General features: G+C 36.0%; 1 protein-coding gene across 1 annotated transcript in view; it reads left to right on the forward strand.

The window, feature by feature from the left end:
- immp2l (inner mitochondrial membrane peptidase subunit 2) overlaps positions 1–10,144 on the forward strand; it is an 82,566-nt gene extending 72,422 nt beyond the window's left edge. The window contains exons 4-6 of the mRNA XM_082159476.1: positions 4,643–4,708; positions 5,486–5,588; positions 9,399–10,144. Coding sequence (XP_082015602.1) covers positions 4,643–4,708; positions 5,486–5,588; positions 9,399–9,542 — 313 coding nt within the window. The 3' untranslated portion in view covers positions 9,543–10,144. The remainder of the gene's footprint in view (positions 1–4,642; positions 4,709–5,485; positions 5,589–9,398) is intronic.
- Positions 10,145–12,697: the final 2,553 nt, after the last annotated feature.

The following is a 12,697-nucleotide window of genomic DNA, read 5'->3' on the forward strand; positions in this document are numbered from 1 at the left end:
GAAGGACCAGCACCACATCCTCTTCTACCACTATTTGAAGAATTCATCTTCCAATTCATTTTTAGTCCATCTCTGCAAAACGGACTTCAGGGTAGGAGATGGACTAAAAATAAACCCTCAAAGCTTATTAAAACGTAATCTGGAAGATGAATTCTTCAAATAGTGGTAGAAGAGGATGTGGTGCTGGTCCATCAAGAGTCACTCTCAATCTGTCTGTCTATAAAGCCTATATAAAACCAGTCTTCATGTATTTTACTACACTTCAGCTTGTGATTCTTATTAAGTGGGGGTCATTTTTTTAGGATTCTTTACCTAACCTAAGTCTCTGAGATCCTGACACCTTGCTCTTCTGGAGACTCCAGGTAGGTTGCAGTTCTGGAAACTGGTGGTGCTGGAGACTTATGATGGTCCTGATGGTTTCACACTTAATTCTTCCCCTTAATTCCTAATTCTTTTGCAGTTAACATCTTTTCTTCTCCACCTGTTTTCTTCTGACCCTGCTGACCCAATGAGTATTTCACTGTCCAATGGTCATGCCTTAACTGCAATCTCTAGTATTGCATTAGTATTTTATCCTTCTCATGGGGATTTAATAATTTTTTACTTTTAAGTCTGAATTAAATCTCTTTTTTGGTTTATTTTATCTGTAAAAGAAAACTTGCCTAATAATTATGCACACCTGAATATAAGGCGTTTTTCATTTCCAGCCTTCATGAACAATTATATATCACTTATAAATGATTAAATACAAAATTAATAGTAGTTATTATGATTAATGTGGTTTGGAATTGGTAAAATGTGCCTGGAAAAAAAATTGGATCAGAAAATCAACGTGCCTAATAATTCTGCATGCACTATATATATATATATATATATATATATATATATAGTGCATGCAGAATTATTAGGCACGTTGATTTTCTGATCATATTTTTTTTCATATTCATATTAGTAATATATATTAGTCTTTTGTATATAGTATATTAGTCTTAATATATATTAGTCTACTCTTATATAATATATATACACATATTATAAACACATCATATTAGTAATATATATATATGTATGTATATATATATATATATATATATATATATATATATATATATTACTACCAATACTATTTTTTGAAAGCTCTGCATAATGAGAGCTTTCTCATTTTTTGCACATTTTTCCTGTTTGGACAAAATATAATCTTTTTGGGAGCCTTTAGATAAGTTATTCTTAACACACACTCAGCTGGGCTCTTGCAGTTACTGCAAAATCTTACTTGACAAATCAGAATATATTTTCCCAGCATGCCGTATGTAACACTTGAGATAAACACCAAGAACATTTAGGCCTGCAGAAGTAATGAAAAGCACAAATCAGTCTGAGCGTCAGGGCTGTTGCAGAGGAGGTGTGTGTGTGTGTGTGTGTGTGTGTGTGTGTGTGTGTGTGTGAGAGAGAGAGAGAGAGAGAGCTAGAGCTGTCTGAAGCTTTAACGGCGCATAGGTTCTGACAGGAAGCTTGAAGTGATGTACAGTGGCGTTTAGTGAATTTTTATTTATTTATTTAAATCTGAAAATAAATTTTACATTTAAATAAATAGATGAATTTTAAAACAGAAAAGTTATGGCATAAAGAGTAGTCTCATTTTGGGACCACATTATATACTGCAGGTAAACAAAAAAACTTTACATGTGTTGTTTAAAGGGTTAGTTCACCCAAAAATGAAAATTATGTCAGTAATTCGGAACACAAATTAAGATATTTTTTATGAAATCTGAGAGCTGGATCACTCCTTCATAGGCTTCTAAACTTGCCGACCCAGGAAGTTAGTAAAGACAAAAAAGTCCAAGTGACTACAGTGGCTCAACCTTAAGTTTATCAAGCGACGAGAATACTTTTTGTGCGCAAAAATAAATAAATAACGACTTTATTCAACTATTAATTTTCTTTTCTTTTCTGTGTGGGCCTCTGAGTGAGTTCACGTAGTGTAACAGCGCAGCGCTTCTGGTTGTACGTCAGAACGTAGGCTCACTATTGGCCAGCATCACACGCATCTGACATACAACCCAGAAGCGCTGCGCTGTTACACTACGTGAACTCACTCAGAGGCCCACACAGAAAAGAAAAGAAAATTAATAGTTGAATAAAGTCGTTATTTTTGTGTTTTTTTTGCGCAAAAAAGTATTCTCGTCGCTTGATAAACTTATGGTTGAGCCACTGTAGTCACTTGGACTATTTTAAACATTGCCTTTGCTAACTTTCTGGGCCGGCAAGTTTCAATTACAAAGAAGCTTATGAAGAGATGAGCCAGCTCTCAGATTTAATCAAAAATATCTTACGGGGTCTTGAACGAAACGAAACGAAAGTCTTATGGGGTTGGAACAACATGAGGGTGATTAATTAATGACAGAATTTTCATTTTCGGGTGAACTAACCCTTTAAGTCGGCATGAAGCAGAAGCTGTGATAGTCTTTTCTAACCTATTATGATGTATATATCTGAGTGAAATAACTTCTCGAACAAGAAAAAATGTAGGGCGGGACTTGATTTTGTCCATTTGGATTTGATTGGATGGTTGTGGTTTGCTATTGGTCGATCTCATGTGATTGACAGGTTGATCCCGCCCTCGCTCCAGTAAACACGTCATCAGAGAAGAGATGAGATGACGCTACAAGAGGGAGGGGAAATTCATTTTATTAAAGATTATGAGGGAACATGAATTGAAAAAAATAATATTGTGCACAGAGGAATCATTTATAATAAATACTGCAATATTCCATATCAAATTCAAAACAATAATTGTCCATTCTGATTTCATGGTGACTTTAAAAACTAGCATTAGAGTAAACGCAAATAAACTTTATTCAGTAAAAGATAACCCAAAATTTCTTACTGATATCTAGTAACAGACTTGGTTCTTATGTGCCTAGATTTTCAAGACATGGTGTTCAAACTGTCACAAAGAAAGTAGGCAATTTCTCTCTGAAGTGCTTGCTCAGCATGTGAGAGACGTTTGGCACCAAAGTACACACTTCAGCCGTGAGAAGTCATCTCATAAGAAGTCTTACAGGGTGTGTCAGATGAGAAAGCGTTCTTGCAGAAAGGCAACATGCAGAAAAGATTACCGTACATGAAATTCCATAAAGCATGGAGTGACAACCAGTGGCAGAAGGTTTCAGAAGTGTGCAGTCTTCCCGAAGATGAGGTTGTGGCACGGTCAGGGTCATCGTGGGTTAATGATGTGAGGGATCAGGTCAAAACTGATGGGACAAATATTTCAAACACTACAGATATAATACTAACAGAGCCGTGAACTCTACATAAGTGAAGCTGTGTGGGATCAGAAGACCTGGAAGTTAGGGACATTGTGATTGACAGGCCTGAAATTTTCCTGTTGTCAATCATTTTATCCCTTAAAACTCATCTTTGATCACCAAAATTACATATTTAAAAGTTTTTTCCTTGAAAAAAAAAATCTTCATGCCTTAAAATATCTTGACTGTAACTCGACACCATCATTTAGTATTCGCGGTTCTATGAATATGCAAATGAGCCCCGCCTCCACTCACTCACTCCAGCTCAGAGATTCATTGATGTTGATGATGATCACACGTTGACGTGATTGGTTACAAGGTAGTTTGTGACGTCAGAAACACCAGCGATTTCAAACCGCATTTTTTTTTCTTTGATTCACTGCAGTTTTAAGGAGAAAATACTCAGCAATGGTGTTGACTTATGAATTTGCACATGGTTTGTCTTAAAGCATATTAAAAACATCACATAGACATAAACAACATTAAAAGCTTGATTTTCACCACAGCGGGACTTTAAATAATTATAACTTTAAAGAGTCATGGAAAATGAATTTTATTCTACTGTGCAATGTATTATGATTATCTATAATGTCTACAATATGATAGATCTATATGATATAATATGGTTTTGTAGTCTTATTTTAGTATTATTTATACTATTTATTAATATTTTTTAATTACAATTTTTTTCATTTTTCATTTTAGTTTTAGTACATTTTATAAACTTTTGACATTTAAAAAAATATATTTTTCTTTATTTTCTCATTTTCTTTTAAGTTTCTCATCTAAAATTTATATTTTATTTCAGCTTTAGTCAAAATTAACAAAAACTATGTTTAATAGTTTTAGTTTTTGTTACTAATAGAGAAATCCTTAATGCACTTAATTGGAAAGGTCATGTAAAATTTATAGAAATTCACTATTGGATATTATGGAAGCCTGTTTCAGCAAACATTAAAGATGAAAATAATAAATCTAGTCACATTGTGAGTTATAAATTTGCACTATGAGATTTAAAATGGCAAGATACATTTCTAACATATAAAGTCACATTATGAGAAACAAAGTTACTATTTTCAGTAAAAGTTTTTTGATCTATTATGACCTAATAATATTGCGCCTCAGAAAAATCTAAAGTTTTGACATTTCATAGAGTCTTTTCTTGACTTACTCTCCAACAGATAAGACCAATCTGGTCTCGGAAAACTGTTCCTAATGCCCCATAATCCACTGAGCTGAGCAGCATCCTCAAATAAACCAAGAGCAGTTCTGTCATCAGTATGCAAATGCTGTAGCCAGCCGTACCATCTCATATCTGTTCACTCCTTCTGTAGGAGCCCGAAGAACCCTCAGCAGAAGATCATCAAACGGGTCATTGGGATCGAGGGTGACTTCATCAAGTAAGTTTGTTCGAAAGTTCTTGGTGGAGTTAGAAATGAACCTCCAAGTTTGATGTGGCCTAGATGGCTTTATGATTGATTCTTGGGTTGAAATGGAAGAATATTGTTTTGCTGCCACTAAAATGTTGCCTGAAAAGTGTTTACACAGACTAACAGGCCTTTGTAGCAGCAGACAAACCGCTAGAAGGATCTGTTTGAGCTTACTATACACGCCAACTGAGACTCTGCCCTCTTTAAATGCTTGTATCGCACAAAATGCGCCATTTAGCCGTAAGTATCATTAAATATTAATGTCTCATCAATCCATTTATGGCCAACAACACTACATCTCAAGGTGATCTTGGGATTCGGTCGAGGAAATCCCAGGCTTGGTGACTTCGAGAGTTTGATTTCAAAATGATTCATATGAAGACAAAGTTAATTTAGTTTTATGATGGGTGAGGTTGAGAAACTACCATTAAAAATCCTAAAATCTCCTCCACGCTCTCGCTCTGGAGCGCTCACAGCACTGCCTGCAATGGATATGAGCTATTGCTATGTCAGAAAGTCATCTTAAATATAAAACAAAGACTGCAGCAGCTGTGCGAACATTAATTATTGATCTTAGATTTAGAGAGCGAGGCAAGAGCCAAATGCAGGATTGGTGGATACATGTTGCTGGTCAGCTGTAAAATAAACAAATGAAAAATGAAAAATAGCCTGGTTTTCCTGCATTAAGAGCAATCAGAATCCATTAGTGTGTTAACACATCTTTTTTTTTTCTTTTTTTTTTTACAGAACGCTGGGATATAAAAACCGTTTTGTAAGAGTTCCAGATGGACATCTGTGGATCGAGGGAGACCATCATGGCCACAGTTTCGACAGCAACACATTTGGACCGGTAATCAGTTAATTGCTTGCTAAGAACAAAATCTCTAGTCAACATTGAAGGATGGAAACAAGTTATATCTAGTGGCCACAATTAGAAATGAACTCTTTTGACAGTGTAATATAAGCAACCACCAAGTATAGCAATAGCATAGCAATGCCTTGCGAACCACCAACCGCATCTCAGCGAGTTTTGCATTACACGCGTTCTCTTAAATCAACATTTTTCAATGTTTTAAACATAATGGATGATTTGATTTAGTAACTAAAATCACACATGATCCTCTAACACTTAAGTATCATCCAGGGCTTGTTGTTGATGGATGATACTTAAGTGTTAGATGATCATGTGTGATTTTAGTTACTAATTATATTTAATATTTAGCATTAATTAAACCTGTTAATTGATTGTGATGTTAACAAATAATTAATTGTATAAAAAGTGGGTGATATCAGAATAACCTCACACACTGAAGAGGGCCTGAGAACCGAAACGTTTGTGTTTTCCTCCAAAATAACTAAAGATTTTGAATTTTGAGTGTGAATCATAACTGGATTCTTAATCTTAATGTTACTAAAAAGATGTACGCACCAAAACGAGACGAGAGAGTGTGGTGTAAACGACCTTGTTGATTTGATTTAGTTGCATACCATTTTTTAAATTGTGGTTTCAAATTAGTATTTTGTTTAATTTATATTATTAGGCATGGGGATTTAGAGAAATTTGTAACTTTAACACATTAAAAAACATAAAATATAAGCTCAAAATAAGAATAATGATAATGTTTTATTCATGTTACTTTACCAATAGGTTTCAAACCAAGTTTCAAAACAACATCAACAACATATATTTTATATATGTTATTAATAATATTATTTATTATTAAAATATTATATATACATACCATTCAGAAATTTAGCATAAATGGTTTTTTCATCAAAAGTGACAACGATTTTTATAATGTTGCAATAGATTTGTTTCAAATAAATCTTGTTGTTTTGAATCTTTTTTAATTAATCAAATAATCCTGGAAAAGATGTATCGCAGCTTCCACAAAAATATTAAGCAGCACAACTGTTTTCAACATTGATAAAAATAATAAGAAATATTTCTTGAGTATTAAATCAGCATATTGCTGATAAATGATGCTGAATTACATTTGAAAATATATTCGGAAAGTAACAGTTATTTTAATAATAATAATATTTTAACAATATTACATTTTCACTGTATTTTTGATCAAATAAATGCAGCCTTGCTGATCATAAGGGACTTTTTTTTTCGAAAACATGTTAAAAAAATCTTACCGACCCCAATCTTTTGAACGGCAGTGTAGGCCTAAATAACGTACATAACTAGTTATTGAATTGCCTATAGTAGGCAAAGATGCATTCATGTGATATGAATATGAATTTTCGATTTCAAAATGAAACATGCAAAAGAAGTATTCAGGTAGTCATTTTCTCTTGATGTTATACATTCGTCTGATGCCACAGGTGACCGATGAAAACTGCAGTTTCAAAGGAGGTTTTCTGGAAGCCACAAATAAGATGTGGTTATAAAAAATTCAACAAAAAGACAAAGATTGCCACTTTCTGGGGACTTTGTTAACAGCCTTGATGTGCTCGTCTGTAAGGTATAGAAATAGAGGTATTATTGGTTCTTTGAAGATGCTTCTTTGCTGCACGGATCCTCAGATACATTATTAAACAGAGAAATGATTCCTTCTCCCATCTCAACTCAGACTGTGACCTCTCCCTACAGTCATTCACAATACATCAGGGTCTGTTGCTCAGAATCGTCCTTGAAATGTTTAAATGTTGGGTTTTGCTTACTTGGACTGAGAAAGAAAAACAAATGGCCCTGTCTGTTAAATCACTGACTCAGCATGATTTTGTTGCGTACCTTCAGCACTCGCTGAGGTTTGTCCTCCGGCGGATTTTTAATGATGCTTCTTGTCAGAAAGCAAATGAATACGTTTCTCACTGAACCACATACTTCCTAGGTCTCTTTTATTATTGTTTCACATCCATTACCCAAAACGCTTTCTGTTCTCTCCAAAGACCAGGCCAAAACATGCAAGGGAGGGATATATTTGGCGAAAAACGTTTTAAATTACTATGCAAATACACTTGTTGGATGTTTCAGGCAATTGCTTTCACTTTTATCAGTAAAGACTGCGCTTTTACCTTGACTTGATGTATAATAATGCAGCAAGATGTGTCTGTTTGGAGGGAAAACAGTGTCTTTTTTTCCACTTAATGCCCTTTTCAAGACAACATTTAAATCTTTCGGAGAATTTAGATTGATCTTTAATTCTGCGTTGGCTTCTAATGTTGTAGTTTGAAATATTTTTATTCTAAAAAATCCTGACAAGACTCCAGCGTTTCCCAAAGCACTGATTGAAAGTCAGGTCACAAAATCCTGACTGTGTGTTTATTTTGCCCACAAAACAGCAAAATGTCAAACGGATTCGACTCAGACATCCAATTTGTGGAATTAAAGCAATAGTTCAGCCAAAAATGTAAATTCTGTCATCGTTTAGCCTACTCACCCTGGTAGGGCTGCATAGGACTTTCTCCTTTCTACAGTGGAACGCAAAAGGAAGAAAGTAGAACGTTTGTGGGTGAAGACTGGAGGGTGAACACTTTAAACCACTTCTGTCCTGATTTCTTCAAGGGGAGGGTCTATGAAGGGTCTATTCGACCACATGAGCGTAAGCAATCCGGTCAAATGCGTTTTCGACTACCTCTGCAAGTGGTCGAAAGTTGACAAGCTCAAAACGTTTTAGACCCCGTTTACACTTGTATTGTATTTAGCGTCGTCCAGTTGTGGTCCGATCGATCAAAGCGCATCTTTATACCAGGTGTAAGCAGGGCCTAGGTTCAAAACAGGGGTGGCGGTTAACAGGTTTATCAAAACTATATAGAGTGGAAAAGTGGAAAAGCTATAAAATATAACAATGTTATACTTAAGGACGTAGTAAGAAGTTTAATTTGAAAATGGCAAATCAAATATCTATCAGTTTATTACTTTAAAAAGCCTAAATTGGATATCAAAACAACAAGCAACCAAGTCTAGCATGGAATCCGTTAAATTCCTTTAACACGAACTCACAAAGACACTTGATTATGATGAGATCATTTGCGTGTTAAACCAGAAGCCCCATCTGTTTATAGTTTAAAAAAAAAGTAATTCATAGGCCTAATATTTATTCTGTCATTGTACTTTATACTTTGCCCATCCTCCACTTGAACATGTCTAGCCTCGCCCCATATATTGACATACAAAACTAAAAAAGACCCCAAAAAACCCCCACAAGAAATGACTAAAACTTGAACTATTAACTATTTAAATATTAACAAACACTACTAAACTAATTCTGGACTGGTAAGATTCTTCTCAGAGCTTCTCTTTAGTATTTTAAACTTGTATTGCGGTCTCGTCATGCTGTTAAACCCAAAGATTTCTTTGTGAGGTCTGTATCATCCCTTGCAGGTTGAGTACATTATCACCCCTTCAAGTCCTTCCAAACCTCGCAGGTATTTACAATACCCTCCAAATCAACGTTTTTTTGGGAGCTTGTTGGAATGTCTCCCATGTCCTTCTGGCTATAAAAAGCAATGAGGTCCTGTTCTCTTCTAGCTAGAGATATATTGCTTTGTATTCACTAGATGAGAAAAGCATCTAATTCTTGTTCCAGTTGGTCTTTGTTAAACGACAGCCTATCAAAAGCTACTTTCTCCTTAAGAAATCGACCGTTTTGTTTGACTTTATAGAGCTTTTCGTGGTAGTTTAGCTTGATGATTGTGATCTCCGCAGGTTTCCCTGGGTCTTATCCACGGGCGGGCGTCTCACATCATCTGGCCGCCCAGTCGGTGGCAGCGGATCAAGCCGTCTGTCCCATCAGACCGAAGACCACTGTTAAACTGGAATGGAGCAACGGACGACTGTAATGATGACTGAAATGAAGGACATTCATGGCAACCCTCATGTACAGTAAATGTAAAGTCTTGTGCTGTGGACTATAGAAATGTTCTTGTTGAAACCATGTGGGTCAAATCAGATCCTTAGAAAGACTATGCAGTTTATAGACCCAGTTTAGGCAGATTTTGACTGTTTTGACCGATCTGTGCCAGGTTGATGATCATATGACACACAGATAAAGGCTAAATCTATTATATACTTAGTTTTTAGTAATAAACACATTGTCATACAATCATTTGCCAAATGATTTATTTCTAAAGGTCAACGTTATACATATATATTGTTTGTAACATGGACAAGTAATTAGTAACACAGACAGAACAGCAAGTTAAACTTATTTATTTTTTAAGAATTGTCAAATTAATTCTTCAAAAATCAAAAAATCATTACTCCAGTCTTCAGTGTCACATGATCCTTCAGAAATCACTCTGTTTATTTGGTGCTCAAGAAACATTTCTTATTATTATCGATGTTGAGAACAGTTGTGCTTCTTCATTTTTGTGTAAACTAGTTGGACTGTCACTTTTGATCAGTTTAATGCATTCTTGCTGAATAAAAGTATTAATTTCTTCCAAAACAAATCTTAATGACCTCAGACTTGAACGGTAGTGTATGCATATTCAGATTTACAAAACAATTTACATCTCTGAAGTATATTCCCATTAATATTTACCTTTTTTAGCACACCAGGGGGACTAGGAATATGAAATTGTCTAGCTATGACTTCTTGTTTCACAGGAGTTTAAATATGAAGAAACACAAAGGCCAAAGTCCCTTAATCATCCATCATAATGAGTAAAACCAAAGAATATAGTTCTGATGTGCAGCAAAAGATTGTTGAGCTTCACGAAATAGGAAATGGCTGTAAGAAAATAGCTAGAGAATTGAAAATGACCATTTCCACCATCAGGGCAATAATTAAGAAGTTATAATCAACTAAAGATGTTACGAATCTGCCAGGAAGAGGACGTGTGTCTATATTGTCTTAATGCACAGTGAGGAGGAGAGTTTGAGTGGCCAAAGACTCTCCAAGGATCACAGATGGAGAATTGCAGAGATTACTTGAGTCTTGGGGTCAGAAAGCCTATAAAACAAAAAACAAACAACCCCTACATCCCCACATGTTGTTTGGGAGGGTTTCAAGAAAAATCCTCCTCGCTCGTCCAAAAACAAACTCCAGCATATTCAGTTGTCAGACACGACTGGATCTTCAGAAGGGACCGGATTCTATGGTCAGATTAAACAAAAAAAGAGCTTTTTGGCAGCAAAGCCACCAGATGTGTTTGGTGCAAACAGGGATCAAAAGTACCCCATGCCTACGGTTAAATATACAGCTGGATCTTATATGTTGTGGGCCTATTTTTCTTCTGAAGGTCCTGGACTTCTTGTTCAGATACATGGTATTATGGATTCTAGCAAATACCAACAGATAAAAAATCAAAACCTGACAACCTCTGCTAGATGTCTTATAATGGGCCGTGGTTGGATCTTCCATCAGGACAACGGTCCAAAACAAACATCAAAATCAGAGCACAAAATGAAGCTTCTGCCACGACCGTCCCAGTTCCCTGACCTGATGAGTGGAGTGAACTGAAGAGAAGAAGCACCAACATGGATCTGGGAATCTGAAGGATCTGGAGAGATTCTGTATGGAGGAATGGTCTCTGATCTCCTGTCAGTTGTTCTCCAAACTCATCAGGCATTATAGGAGAAAACTCAGAGCTGTGATCTTGGCAAAAGGAGGCTGCAAAAAGTATTTAATAACAGGGAGCCAATAATTATGGCCAGCGTGTTTTGGAGAAAAGCATTAAACTCGTGAAACCTTGGTGTGGTAATAGTCTTTATGGCAGCTATTTGCAACTTCTAATACATTTACTAAGTCAAATTAAGCCTCTGCTTGTGTCATATCTGCTATATCCACCTGTTCTGTGCTTGTTATGAAGTATTTCATACGCACAGATCCAATGTAAAACCACAAATGGCTGCATTTTTGTATTGATCCTGTGCTCCCTAAGATAGATTTGCACTTAAATGCTATAGCAATGAATTTTCCTATTGCTCTAAGACAGCCTTCCTCGAGGACGTCGAACATCATGCAAGACTAAACTCGATAGGATTTAATATGAGTGGCCACAGGTCAATACGGATATTCGCACAAGGCTGTGATGAGTTCAATGGCTGTCAAACATAAATCAACAGAGACAGCCCTGGGGCGCTGGGGAATAGACACAAATCTTAGGATACTGCCGGAACCGAAGATAATGGAGCCACAGCCAAGCGGGGCTCGAGGATCCTTGATTTTAACGGTGTGTGCGTGTGCACGGCAGAAACGTGTTTTTCACGTCTGACATTCTGCGTTCCTTGCCCATTCGGAGTAAATAAGATGTCTTGCATTGGTGACGAAGCATGATTTCAATATCAAGCTTTTAATCTTCTCTAGAAGGACACGGTGAACGAGCATGTCATAGCAACCTATTTCAGTGCCCACAAAGCTCTTCAGAGAGGAAGCAATTTCTCATTGAACATGACAACCACATTACATACCCACAAGAGGAAATTGAAGCTCCAAATTGAATTTACCTTATACAGAGTCAAAGAGATGTGAGCTTTCACACGTTGATGGAAATGCAATCTGAATTGTGTACGTTTCACATGAAGCTGTTTTGGACTGTGGATACATTTAGTTCACATCATGTTTTTTATGTTTTAAATGGGTTTATACTGCTTTCCAGACAACTCGGAATTTGAAATGATATCCAACATCCGATCTCAAGGTGAGGCGGATATGGTGGATCAACCCAGAGAGATCGTTCAACGTCATTTCCAAGATGATGCCGACCACGGAAACTTTCCATTGGTCCATTTTCATGTGTTGTTAATTAATAAAAAAAATGTTGGGGGTGAACTGTCCCTTTAAATTTCCTTTTCATAGACATTGAATTTTGTCACGCCACATGTTCAGGTTAGAATGCCAAACTGGTTTCATTAAGTGTTGACTTTGTTGCTAAAATACACTCAAAAATAGATGAAAAGGTCACAAAGCTCAGTTATATGTGTGATGCGGTACTTTAGGGAATATTTTTTTAATATTTACATTTACATTTATGCATTTGGCAGACGCTTTTATCCAAAGC

This window comes from Leuciscus leuciscus (assembly GCF_965113295.1).
Source record: "Leuciscus leuciscus genome assembly, chromosome: 25".
NCBI lineage: Eukaryota > Metazoa > Chordata > Actinopteri > Cypriniformes > Leuciscidae > Leuciscus > Leuciscus leuciscus.